At 39.4% G+C, this 14,080-nt stretch overlaps 2 protein-coding genes across 4 annotated transcripts; both read left to right on the forward strand.

The window, feature by feature from the left end:
- The first annotated feature begins 419 nt into the window (after positions 1-419).
- Positions 420-8,229, forward strand: gpr55a (G protein-coupled receptor 55a). Of its 3 annotated transcripts, none has more exons than XM_088617192.1 (3): positions 420-794; positions 3,464-4,396; positions 8,046-8,229. In XM_088617192.1, exons 1-3 carry the CDS (start codon positions 790-792, stop codon positions 8,065-8,067), a joined length of 960 nt encoding a protein of 319 aa, XP_088473318.1. In that variant the 5' UTR covers positions 420-789; the 3' UTR covers positions 8,068-8,229. The 3 variants fall into 3 exon arrangements, with proteins under 3 accessions (XP_088473318.1, XP_088473327.1, XP_088473337.1); XM_088617201.1 differs by having other exon boundaries at positions 424-794; positions 3,459-4,396; positions 8,046-8,227; XM_088617211.1 differs by lacking the exon at positions 8,046-8,229 and having other exon boundaries at positions 426-794; positions 3,464-4,651.
- A 2,651-nt stretch (positions 8,230-10,880) lies between these two features.
- Positions 10,881-13,676, forward strand: lpar5b (lysophosphatidic acid receptor 5b). Its single transcript, XM_088617245.1, has one exon. The coding sequence runs from the start codon at positions 11,128-11,130 to the stop codon at positions 12,022-12,024; it is 897 nt and encodes a 298-aa protein (XP_088473371.1). The 5' UTR covers positions 10,881-11,127; the 3' UTR covers positions 12,025-13,676.
- Positions 13,677-14,080: the final 404 nt, after the last annotated feature.

Genomic DNA, 14,080 nt, shown 5'->3' on the forward strand with positions numbered 1-14,080 from the left:
TTGACTTAATTACTGTAGTTTAATCACAGTAACGTTTTTGAAGAACTAGGGACATCAAAACACGTGCTTTGCAGCATGTGTAGCTTTCAGGTCTACTGTTAACCATACCTTAGGTTGCAGTGAATTATGGGCTCAATGTTGCCATTGTTGCTTGGTCAGACAATGCAAACATGCTAATGAAGTCTGTAAGGTAAGGTAGATGAAACAAATGTATTAGAAAAAGAAAGTATTGATTAAGGGTAATTTTTATACATCTGCTAGCTACCTCATTGATTCAAGAGACTTCTTTTCTTTTTGAAAAAAGCTCAGAGATGTAAATTTGTGTGCTATCTTACCTGTTTAAGAGAAATGTCTCACTGAATTGCTACATTAGTAAAGCTGGGCTAAGTAATGTTCACCTTCTATGCATGCATATTTCTAAAAATAGTGATGGTCCTGCATGTTGCATTTACTTAAAATACCGTTTGATGAGAATAGAAACCATGTTTCTATTCATCACCTCTGCAAGCTTTTTCAAAAAATGAATGCATGTTGTAACCTTTGGTACGTATAAAAGCAGAGATGTGAAACCTTGAAGCAGAACCAAAACCACAGAAAAAAGCTTTGCATATCATTATGTTTGCATATCATGTTGCAGTAGCACATTTATCTTTAACAGAAGGAAGTTGAACTTGCAATGCTGAATTTACGTAACTGAAAACAATTTACAATTGTGTGTGTGTTTTTCTCAATATGCCTTTCTGCAAGGACTGGTATCTGTTTTAGAACTGCAAGCCTGTCTACACTTCTATGAAGTAAGTAAATATTTCACATTGAAATCTATTTGATTTTAGAATAAATTAAATATGATGTCTCAGACTTAAGGTATTTTCTGTATCCATTTCTTTTTAAAAATTCAAGTATGTTCATTAAATCAGCTTGAAAGGTTAAAGAGCAAGTAGTCAATTACACAAAACCATACAAAGAATGTAAAGGTTTACAAAGTTTTCAAATGTCTCATTGTACTTGTACTTTAGTGTATAGGGAGTTAGAAGTAACTTGAGTGGTTTGTGAAGTTAATCAACAAATGGAAGACTTCCATCAAATTAAAGTGTGTCATAATGTGCACTGTGTGGGGCTTAGAAACGATATTTTTAAAAAGGAGAAAAGGCCAACAATGTTAATTAATAAGCTAGTTCTAAAATTAAGATTTCGTGATGAGGCATTTCTAAGTAAAGATTATATTATATTGTGCATTCTTCAGCGTTATTGGGACAAATGTGTTACTGAAAAGATGTGGAGAAGAGATATTTAAGAAATTACAAATAAGCATCTACAGTATGTTGTTTGGTTGGAAGAAAATAATTTGCTGATCACATAATAGCAATGCTTGAAGAGCTACTTATTACAAAGATTTAGAATATCTTTTAGACATTATGAGGTAGCATTAATGGAAGTCAAACAATTGTGTGATATATAGCTGGAACAAGATACCCAGCCATGTTATTGAATCTGATACCCTAGCTTCCTTAATGAGACAGTAGAGTGAGATCTTTGATCAATTAGCTACTAGCAACCCAGTAAACCTGAAGGACTGAATGACCTCTTCTTAAGGGTAACGCTTCTTGTGTTCTTATTTTCTGTGTTCCCTGAGCTAATACTATTTAACTGGATTTTGAACTTGAACTCTATTGCCATATGTAACCGGTGCATGTACTGGTACAATGGAATTCTTACTGACAGAAAGTAGACAATGTACAAGTAAACAAGTAGACAGTTCGGGTCTAAACAATGCAGAAATGTAAACAATGACTGCAGATGTGCAATAAATACAATTATAATGAGGTAGATGGTGTAGGTGTGGTCCGATGAGCATGGCCAAATGTGTTTGCTAATCACACTGCTTGAGAGCAGAAGCTATTAAAGAATCTGGTGGCAAGTGTCCGTATGGTCTGAAGAGTTCATGCCCGGGATGGTGACTGTCCTTTGTGATGTCCAGAATTCAACCATGGCAGCGGTCCTCATAGAGCTGTTTAATCTCTGTGAGACCACCGCCGATGATCTTCTGGGCCACATAAAATACATAGAACTACTGAAATGTTATTGTAACATATTAGCCTTTTTCCTTTCATTGGCTCCACATTTCCTACTTTTAACTCTGAGATATCTTGCTCTCTTTCTAAACAAGGTCATATGTGTCTGTATTTCCACAAACTAGCAGACACCTGTGAAGAGTTTCACATGTCAACCAGGCTCAGAAGGACATCACTCACAGTCAGAACATCACTTGTACATGTAGACATTTCTGAATAATTAACAATAAGTAACACACTGCTCATTGAGGAAGATCCTATCCACTTGATAAATGGCCTATGAGGATTTCCACACATTAAACTTGATTAATGTAGGAACAGGTGCACTGTGAATGGGGCCAGCCTGAACAATCCCAGTCCAGCCATGCGGTCAGGGCCAGCTTTACAGGTGGGCAGCTCCCCCACCAGAGCACCATGACAAAGAGAGCATTCAAAGAAAAAAAATTCAATTAAAAATGAAAAGAGTTGGAGTGCAAATGCATACGTCAGAATGGGAGAATGATTGGGGCAAAGGAAAGGATATGTGTTCATCTCAGTTAACAACGGCTTACATATTAAATAAATAGGCTGGCGAAGAGGAGTGCAACAGTAAAAAAAAATCAGATGTAAAAAAAAAACGTTTTTTAGGAGATGGAGTTTTCCCAAAGTTGAATTTTTGTTTTCCTTGTAGGACTTGTAGGACCTTGTAGAATTTTTGTAGGACACTACCCACAGCAGCCCATGGCTATCATCATGGGTGCAGTTTTCGCTGGGCATAATTTGCCCTAAAGCCATCCCTGTAAGAAGATACCCTTGGACACTCAGTTAAAGTACAGCCATCGGTCATGTCACTCTGCAACTCACAGCTGGCAGCCCACTGAAGCTCAGCGGGTGTGAGCCTGGTCAGTACCTGGATGGGAGACCTCCCGGGAAAAACTAAGGCTGCTGCTGGAAGAGGTGTTAGTGGGGCCAGCAGGGGGCGCTCACCCCGCACTCCACGTGGGTCCTAATGCCCCAGTATAGTGACGGGGACACTATACTTTGAACAGGCACCGTCCTTCGGATGAGACGTAAAACCGAGGTCCAGACTCTCTGCGGTCATTAAAAATTTCCCATTGGCCCTTACCAATCATGGCCTCCTAATAATCCCCATCTATGAATTGGCTTCATTACTCTGCTCTCAACCCCACTGATAGCTGATCTGTGGTGAGTGTTCTGGTGCACTATGGCCGAAGTTGCATCATCCAGGTGGGGCTGCACATTGGTGGTGGTGGAGGGGAGTCCCCATTACCTGTAAAGCGCTTTGAGTTGAGTGTCCAGAAAAGCGCTATATAAGTGTAATTATTATTATTATTATGTTACCAATGTTTGCTCTAGGAGCTCTCACGTGAACGTTTTCTCTTTCAGCACAGAATGTCTGGCGATGGAGAGTGCAGCTTGGTGTGCTGGATCCAATGGATAGTCTACATCCCAACATTTGTTGTAGGCCTTGTATTCAATCTATCTGCACTTTGGATTCTGCTTTTTAAAATACGAAAATGCACGGAATCCACAGTTTATCTGGCAAATCTCATTTTAAATGACTCCTTTTTGCTATTCTCCCTGCCTTTTAAGATCCATTCTTACAAATACAACTGGGTACTGGGGAACACCCTGTGCTCGTTCTTGGAGAGCCTGCTCTATGTGAACATGTACGGGAGCATTCTGCTCATAACATGCATTTCAGTTGATCGCTACATCGCCTTAAGACATCCTTTCCTGGCAAAAACCCTCCGTTCACCTCAAAAGGCTGCCGTCGCCTGTTTCACAATATGGATTGTCATTTTTGGAGCAAGCGTGGAAGTATACAACCTTCACGAAAAGAACGCCACCTACTGTTTCCGAGGTTTTTCAAATAGAACCTGGGAAAAAGTACACATAGTGGTCGTGATGGAGACCGTGTACACTGCCAGTGCCCTCATCATGATCTTCTGTTCGATCCAGGTCATCAGAACTTTAAGAACAATGAGGAAAAGGAAAGCAGAGGTCCAGACATTAAAGAATAACAAATCAGTTAAAATTGTTCTCTCTAACCTTGTGACGTTCTTGGTATGTTTCACACCATATCATATTGCAGCACTTGTGTATTTCATTGCAAAGAATAAAGTTACGGAATCGATTCAACCTCTCCGGGACTTCGTTCACCTTAGCATTTGTCTAACAAGCATCAACTGCCTATTTGATGCAATATGCTATTACTTTATTTTTAAAGAGAACTGGATATCTACTAAACAGGCAAATGAACAGGAACAACAATGCATGAAGAAGTCAGAAAACATTCCTACTGTCATTGCACAAACTACCAGGTAAGCCCACAGTGGTTAAGGACAACTATTAAGGACAGACCAAAGACTACATTTGTTTGGCTACTAGATAAACTAACGGTGGCGAATCCAAATAATGGAATGATGCCACAGATTCTTATTTTTCCACTAAAGTGATAACTGACATTTTACAATGAAGATGATTGTGTGTGGATTTGAACATGACAGTGCATGAATGCAAAAAACAGCAGCAGTGAAAAACGAGAAAAAGAACAATAAAGGGTATTTTCTCACCGGTCTCATCTACAGTCTGTGCTTCCTAACTGCTGTGTTTTAGGTATGATGCTGAGTAAAAGTACATTAATGGGCTTTTCATTTAAACATGTTTTGTTTCCCGTTGTGTAACCATAACTCCGCAACACTTCTCACGAATCATTTGTTACGCATCCTTAAATACAACTTGAAACAATGCAGCCCACTTCCTTTTTGCCGAATAAGCAGAGCAGGGAGGAACAGAAATCTGAAGGTCCATTCACACTAAAACATCTTGCATCACAAACTACCTTGGCAGGCAATTTCCATTTAACTTATTATTTTAGAACATGTAAAACCAAGATTTGCTGAAAAAGGAAAATACTGTTCTATAAGTATAGAATTTGTTACCAGAAAATTCTATTTTACCAGAATAGCTCTTCTCAGGTCCTCAATGAAAAACCTAAATTAAAATTCTTGGTGGAAAGGGGTTATTTATGCTTAAACTATTTTATTTAATTTGTATAGGAACATGAAACAGGGATGTTCCTTGTTACAGAAATTAACACTACATAATCATTGACCTCATTTGAATTTTAGCAGATAAGAAATATCTGTCTGGCCCAGTGTCACACGCTTTTCTGTTAAAAAATACATTTCCAGGGAGATTTCCAAATTATTTTACTACTTTTCCATTATGGCTCTGGCTCTGGAAGCTGTGTAGCTTACAGAAGTAGTTGTTCTAGGGCTCAGGACTCTTGATGTTTTAATCCCATTCACAAATACTGCTGTTTGTATCACTGAAAAAGTCGTGTACCCCTGGGCTCTGTCGTTCACCCAGCTGTGTGTGGGAGCATCAGGATTGCTGTTTTCCAGGAATAGGACTGACCTATTCACGGTGAGAAACTGAGTAAACTGTCAGCTTTACTTTGGTAAAAAAAAAACAAAGTAAACTCTTTAATTGTGTCTCATTTTGCAGGCCTATACTATCTCTGTTGCATGACATTACTGCTGTAGTCAGATGCATTTATAACTGGTCTTCTGTGCACTTTCTCTAAAGCTCCTGTGTGCTGTATAATGCAAAGTGTGACTCAAATACCTAGTCTGCGTGCTGTTGTAAATAATCATCCCCAACCACAACTCGGTCAGTTGCTCGCACGCCTTTTTCTCGTCCCTTTCGGGGAACAGCAGTGCAAGCCAGACCCTAGACTTGGTCTTTCCTGTTTGCCCGCCCTACTGTACTTCCTTTTTTCTTAATTTACAGGCGGGCTGCCTGTAAACAACAGAGGCTGCTACCCTTCAAGAACTTTCCCTGCTTCCCTGCTTTCAGAAGAAACCCCTCTGCTCCGTGATGTCTCTGTTCGTTCTAGGCGTCTCCCTACTTCCAGGCACCACGCCCTGAAATCCCAAACCTTCCTGTAATACCCAGATGTTGCAATTATTTTCTCACTGTTGAGCCTGACTGCGAGGGTCTACCCCAAACCTGCGCAGACAACCTCCGTCCGGCTCCTGAACCTTTAGAGCCGTGGTTCTCAAACTTTTTCGATGACAGAACCCTTTTCTTTCTAAGATAATGTCGTGGATCCCCAGCAACATTTTTCTTACTTTTCAGGATTAGCTATGGTGGTGTTCTGCAAAAAGCATTCAAGGACTGCTATTCAGAGGCAATTTAGCCAATTATTAAGGAAGAAACTATCGATTGCTTTTGTTTTAACTGTAACCATTGTATGAGTCCATTGAGTTTATTTCAACTAGCAGCCATATCAACAACCCATTGAAGCTAAGCAGAGCTGAGCCTAGTCAGTACCTGGTTGGAGACCTCCTGGGAAAACCTGTGGTTGTTGCTCGAAGTAGTGCTAGTGGGACAAGCGGGGGGTGCCCACCCTTCGGTCTGTGTGGGTCCTAATGCAATATGTATACTGACAGGGACACTATACTAATGGTGTGAAGCAGTGGCTCTGTGGCCAAGGATCTGTGCCTGTGGCTAGAAGGTTGCCAGTTCAAATCCCACGGCCTGCAGAGGAATCGTACTCTGTTGGGCTCCTGAGCAAGGCCCTTAAACCCAGCTGCTCCAGGGGCGCTGTACAATGGCTGACCCTGCCCTCTGATCCCAAGCTTCTCTCCCTGTCTGTGTGTCTCATGGAGAGCAAGCTGGGGTATGCGAAAAGATGAATTCCTAATGCAAGAAACTGTATATGGCTAATAAAGTGATCTTATATTATACTGTAGTGGGCGCCGTCTTTCGGATGAGACGTTAAACCAAGGTTCTGACTCTCATTGGTCATTAAAGATCCCCAGGCATTTCTCGAGAAGAGTAGGGAGGTATCCCGGTGTCTGGGCCAAATTTCCCCCCTCAGCCCTTACTGTGGCCTCCAAATTGTCCCCATGTGTATGATTAGCTTGCACTTGCCCTGCGATGGAGTGGCGCCCTCTCCAGGGGGTACCCTGCCTTGCACTCGTTGCTTGCGGCTTCACCACGACCCTCACCAGGAAAGGCGGAAGTGAAAACGGATGGATTCATCACATGATAACCTTTCTACGATTAGCACACCTACAGTTCAATAAAGCTTAATCACTGAAATACTCGTTGAGAATAAAAGAATCAAAGTTCTAACAGCCGGTTCAACCAAATTAGAAGAAAACTCGAAAGCATTCCTTCTGATTTGAAAACTTTTATTTTTTTTGCATTGTTAACAAAGGAAAAAAAACTAATAGATTTACAGAAACAGACGACACTTTATGTGGTCGAACCCTGCGCAAATAGGAAAGGTTGGCAGCAAAATGACTAAAACAAAGCGAGACAGCAATGTACTGATGTACTGGAACAAGTTATAGGTTTATTCCATGCTGAAAAAAAGATGAAAGAGAACACAACGTTTCGGCCGTGGAATAAACCTTCAGCATGGAATAAACCTATAACTTGTTCCTTTGCAACCTACGCATGCTGACGCAGCTACCCACCTGAACATGTACTGATCATGTTTAATCAACCAATTTACCTTACTAAACCCGCAGAAACAGAACAATCTTGGTGTGATGAGTGAGTTTACCTCCTATTTCTACATTTCTTGGAGTTATGGATGTGAGTTGCAGTCTCCTGTTCGACTCCGCATCCAAACTGTTGCGATACTTTGTTTTTGTGGACACGTACGACGAAAATCCGGTTTCACACAGATAAGTGGTCACAAAGAACAGCAAGAGCTTTCTCTGATAATACTGGATATTCGTTTTTGGTGCTGCACCAAAACACTGCCAACTGCACTCATTAAAAGCTGTTTGTACGGAAGAGGCTGAAATCAGGTCATTGAACTTCTCAGCTTCTTGTGACGTGAAGTCGCAAAGTCTTTTAATTGTTTTTCACATTTTTTTTCTCTCGTGGTTGCAGCAATTTCTAAGCGATCTTTCTACCTAGTAACACGCCATTTTCTCTCATCACTAGAGTCTTGAGAGCTGCCGGGTAGCGAAATGGCAAACATTTTTATCTACAAACAAGATAGAAGAGCAGAAGAGGAAATTTCATCCGACACCTTTGAGGAGCCTTCTGGCTCAAGCAGCGAAAGTACAGAAATTTATCCAGAGTTAATTTGAAGATGACGTTTCAGAAGATATGCTTAATGTTTCGTAACACATTTTTTTATTAATAGCGAATGAGAACTCACACAGAACACAATTTGAGAACCACTGTTTACAAACCAGTTCACACAGATGAACAGATGAAACCGATTCCCCAATACCATAGTGCAAAATTATATATTCAAATAAGCCGCCCTCTAGTGACCTAACCCAGTTTTGTCACTGACGCTGATCCCGCTGCTCTGTTACACCGAGTTATCATTACTGCTCTGAAACTGTTTTCTCTCTGAGGTATCTGCCTGTGAATTCCACGTTACTGTTTTAATCTGATTCTTGGTCTCAAGACATTCAATTCAATTCAACTTTATTATCATTAAACTTACACAGGTGCATAGTATAATGAAAAGTGTTTCTCATTAGTCACTCAGGTGCAGGATATAAATAGGACAGAAGATAAGACAATAGACAGTTACATAATAGCAATAACAGTAACATGTAATAACATAACATAAATAACGTGATGGGTCATAAGCACAAATTGATAATGTAGACGAATTCGGGTTCAGCGAGGAATGGAACAGGCATGGGACTCAGGGAATGGGGTTGAACAACACATTTGTTAACTCACACCAGAGAAAGGTACACACACAGCGACAGGGGCTTACAGCGCTAGACCTAAACTAGCACACACACGAAGGGAAGAGACTGTCTCCCAGCCCCACGTGGCCCTACAATAATATTTCATCAATAACCAACACTGAACATTGGGAAAAGACCACCGTAAAAAATAAGGTCTGACGGTACAAAAATAATTTTTGTTGTTTGCCTCATTCACAAATATTGCTGCTTGTGTCACTGAAGAAGGTGCTGTACCCCTGGACTCCCTCGAAAATGTTTAAGTATGTGTAGACCACATTCAAATGTTTAATTGTCTGAAAAGAATAATTAAAAAGTACGTCCGCTATCATGTGTCTACTGTCCAGTGGTGAACTGGAAAGATAGTTGAGTTAACTATAATCTGTACCCAACAAAAACCACCCAATTAATCCATAACATCCAACCTGTTTTACTGCAAAACAAAATCTCACAAAAGTTAAAAAAAAATGTCTCACAACACAATATAAATCACTCCTTGAGATTGGCAATAAAAGTTTCGGAAAGGGCCCTTATCAACAAGTCTCTGAGCTCTTTTCTGAACTTCTTAAGTTATAGATTTTCTAATTTTTTAACAAAATAAACTTTATTTCCCCAAAGTGTACAATTCTTTCAATGAGTACAACTCTAAATATGAAATCTCTATCAAATAAAAAATGTCTTGAAGGGCAATCGTCCGTTCCCAATCAATTCATTCTGCAAGTGATTGTGGGGCTGGATTTGTACACTAAAAGAGTCCCTCCAAGCCCTTCCACTTGCTTTAGTCCAAGTCGCTTTTTGCCTGTCCTGGCTCTGAAACTGGGGGTGTCCAGTCCCCCCCAGGTGCTCAGAAGAGCAGGGTTTTTCTTCCCTTCCCTGTTTGGTTGCTAGCAGGTGATCGATCCAAGGATCACATCCAAGTATTTCTTCAAGAAAATTGGAATTTCAGCTTCGGCAGGTTTTGAGCTGCAATGGGCCATAGACAAGGACATTTAAGATAAGATCACTTTATTAGCCATATACAATTTCTTGCATTAGGAATTTGTCTTTTTTTGCATACCCCAGCTTGTTCTCCATGAGACACCCAGGCACACAGAAGCTTAGGGTCAGAGCACATGGTCAGCCATTTATACAGCACCCCTGGAGAAGCTAGGGTTAAGGGCCTTACTTAGGGGCCCAACAGAGTAGGATTCCTCTGTCAGCCGCAGGATTTAAACCAGCAACCTTCCAGCCACAGGCACAGACCCTTAGCCACAGTGCCACCACTCCGCCTTTAGAAATGATATTTCAGACTTCGGCCTGCTTCAGACTGCACTTCAAGTAACTAATTCTTCCACAATTTGAAATGTTCTGCTCCTCCTTGATTTGACTCAGAATGGGATGTTTTGTAGAATTTTTCAAAGATAACTAATGGTTTATTTGAACAAAGTGGATTTATTTATATACCCATTGTGTTGTAACACTTTTCATTATATTTTTGCATGAACTGCATGCAAGAATGTGGATGGTATTAAAATTACTTTTTTACTTTTCTCCAAGTTTTATTGGTTGGAACTTTGGAGTCTGTGTTTTTGGCTTCTTTCTGCAGTCAAAGATTTAATGTATTCTTTAATATGGGGAATGACATTTTGATGGACATTTCTCCTGATGTGTTCATGAAGAGCTGTCTCAATAATATTACATATGTGTATAATGTAAGTGGTTGTTCAGGTGGGTAGCTGTCTCAGCATGCACAGGCTGCAAAGGAACAAGTAATAGGTTTATTCCATGCTGAAAGGAGAAGTAAGAAAACAACGTTTCATTTGTGCAGCCTTCTTCAGGTGTGAGCGTGTAATGTAAGCAGTGTAAACATCAAGAATGTGAAAAAAATAGATTCCATTTCTAAGCAGAGGTGTATGGTTTTGCATTTAGTGTACAATCATCAGTTGAGAAACATATGACAATGCATAAAATCCTTGAACTGAAGTTAAATTTATTGGTGGCAGTGTTGTGTAAAATCAGGTTATAAATTTTCAAATTAATTTATAAAACCCAATCTAATTTTCTTATAGCACAGCACAAGTAATTCTTGTATAAAAAGAAAATTGAACACAGATGGTTAAAAAAAGGTGTTTGGGATTTTTTTTTCTCATTGAGAACATCAAACAGAAGTGGTTGGCAGCTGAAAAAGAAGGTAGTTATAACGTACCGCAGTGTAGTGTGCTTGTACTCAAATAGAAACTTACCACTGCAAAAGGAAGAAGTGACATTATTTCATATTCATCAGCTGTGTCTGAACTTTGCCGTTTGCACAACCATTTTGAAAGACAAGAGAAATGAACAACACGACCTGCAGTGTGAATGGGACAGCACCTTACCAATACATTTTCACTGCAGTTTATACTGGAGTGATGGTTATTGGTCTGCCGTTCAACGGGATCTCTCTCTGGATTTTCTTGAGGAGACATGGGATGAGGTCTCCGCCTGCTGTTTTCATGACCAATCTGGCTACTGCTGACCTTCTCTTTGTCCTGTCTTTGCCTCTGAGGATCTATTACTATGCCACTTCGAAATGGCCCTTTGGAAAAGTCATGTGTACGATCAGCGAGATGTTGTTCCGATCTAATATTTATTCCAGCGCTTTCTTCATTACCCTGATCAGCGTGGATCGCTTCCTGGCTGTGGTTTATCCTCTGAGGTCCCGGGCAATTCGCACTGTGAGGATAGCTGGCACGACATGCTTAGCAGTCTGGGTTTTCACCATGATCCTTATCGCCATCTGGGCAAAAAAACACTATAAAAGACTGGCTAAAAATTGTGGTTGTTTTGAGAGCCATTCGGCGCGGAACAAAACAAATATATCACCAATGCCTTTGGTATTAGCCATTTTTGTATTTCTTCTGCTTATATGTAACGTATTCTGCACAGTGATGGTTTTGAAAACTCTGCACAAGACACTGACTGGTCAGCTCCTGGCTGAGAAGAAGAAGCTTATGTGGATGTTTTTTCTGAACGTCTTCATGTTTGCTGTATTTTTTGCACCATTTAGCATTGTACTGTTTTTAGCTTTCTATCAAGGCACTGTCAGCAGATTGACTTTGAGGTTTGTAACATGCTTTACCAGTATCAACTTCTGTCTAGATCCAGTCATCTATTATTTCTCTCTAGAGTCTTTCTGGGAAAAGAAAGAAAGTGTGGAGATGGACACAACTCGCACTCAAGATGACATGTGAAGATTCATATACTACACACAGCTACTTGAGACAAATGAATGATTCTGTACGTTTAGTTAGACTTCTTTAATTTAAAATGACTAAAAAGAATGCAAAACAAGGCAGGCTTTATGTGTGCAATTTTTTCATTTTCAATATGCAGATACATAGACTACATAGTATGATTTAGGATTCTTTATTTCCAAATAACTTTTTTACTGACAAAAATACTTGTGAAATGTATACTTTTCCTCACTTCAAATGTTCACATTTATTGTAAAATTATTTTGCTATGTGGATATAACTTTATAACTGACTTCCATTTGCTTAATAGAATTGCCTTGAAATGATAGAAGATCAAGATCACATTAAATTAATTTATATTTGTCTTTGACTGGATGGTTTAGCTTATGTGCAGCTTAAAGTGCATTACATGTTCCATTAAAACATTTTTGGTAAAAAAAAACATGCTTGTAACAGCATTCTATTATTCTTTAAATTAAAAAATGCAAATGCATGAGTCAAGAATTTGAGATTCAGTATATTTTTGTATGCATCTGTGCTACTAGTGCTACTTCTACTAATATATATCTATTGCTTAAGGATATCTTTATATATAGTTACAGGTAGAGGTAGGTGACAAAGATAAATTGTGTAACACCTTGCAGTGTATTCATTTCCAATTCAAGGGGTGGTTGGCTGAGAGGTAAGGGTCTGTCATATTAATATTAATAATAATAAACTTTATTATACTGTATATATATATTGCCTCTGAAAGTGCCTCTTAAAGCACTTTACAGAACAATAACAAAGTAAAAAACACATTAAGAGGAGATAGTAGATTGGGGTATGGAAAAAATAGGAATTCCAAGGGGATCAAAAAAACAGTTAAATAAAAGCCCTTCTAAAAAAGAAGGTTTTGAGTCTGAATTCAAAAGAGCTGAGGGAAGGTGACTCTCTGATGTCAGGAGACCAGAATTTGATGAGCAAAGATTGAGAGGTGGGGAGTAGGACAATAGTAACTCAGACAGGTACTGAGGTGCCAAGCCATACAGAGCATTGTAGGTGAGCATCAGGATATTGAGATTGACATGAAACATGACAGGAATCTAGTGAATCCTAGACCTGGTCAGGATTCTGGCTGCCGAACATATTGTAGTTTGTTAAATGTGGATTTAGATACCCTAGTGAGTAGGGTGTTTCAGTAGTCAATATAAGAAAAAAACTTCAGCAACAGTTGATGTTTTGACAACATGTTGTACATATCATATATCATATATATACACATATCATTGCCTAATTCTGCCCTGAGAAACACCAAACTTAACAAAGTCCAGTTTTCTAGCTAAAGTCAGCAAAAGAGACAAAGTGACAACAAATGGTGAGGTAAGACTTGAACCATTGAAGAGCAGTGTCAGTAACTGAGGTCAAAAAGAATAAGAAAAGGAACAGAACCAGAATCAGAAACCAGAAGAAGCCATTAGTGACTTTAACCAGGGCAGTATCTGTGCTGTGAAGTTTAACTGTAGATTGTATAGCATTTAGTTTAAAAGGCAGCTTAAAATGCCTTGTCTGTATATACTGTATACATTGTAACTTGTGTGTTGTATGTTTATGTTGTGTGTAGTGTAGTGTGTGTCACTGTTATTGTTAATAAATATTTGTGTAACCAAGTGTGCCTCTTTTCACCAAAGTTGTGCCTGAGAACAAATAATTCATATGCCTCTAACTATATCAACCATTCAGGTATTTACTGGCATCTTCGGAAAGTTGGGGATAATGATCATTTATATTACGTATTGAATAATTCATTCAGACAGATCCTGATATTTCATATTTTTGTAACCCTAACTTAGACCTTCACAGTGGATCCCTTTTTTTCTCTTAAAGATTTGTAAGTGTGTACAGCTACAGCGCTAATGGGCTTTTATCGAAAATACATTCACATTTGTCCAGCTGGAGATTCTACTAGAGCAATCGGAGTAGTTTGTAGTTTCAAATGCAGCTTCTCCAAACTGCTGCACCAAGGCAGGAAATAACAAATCATGCAACGGAAATTGCACAAATCAAATTTGTG

This window comes from Lepisosteus platostomus, chromosome 2 (genome assembly GCF_059453375.1).
Source record: "Lepisosteus platostomus isolate fLepPlt1 chromosome 2, fLepPlt1.hap1, whole genome shotgun sequence".
Lineage (NCBI taxonomy): Eukaryota > Metazoa > Chordata > Actinopteri > Semionotiformes > Lepisosteidae > Lepisosteus > Lepisosteus platostomus.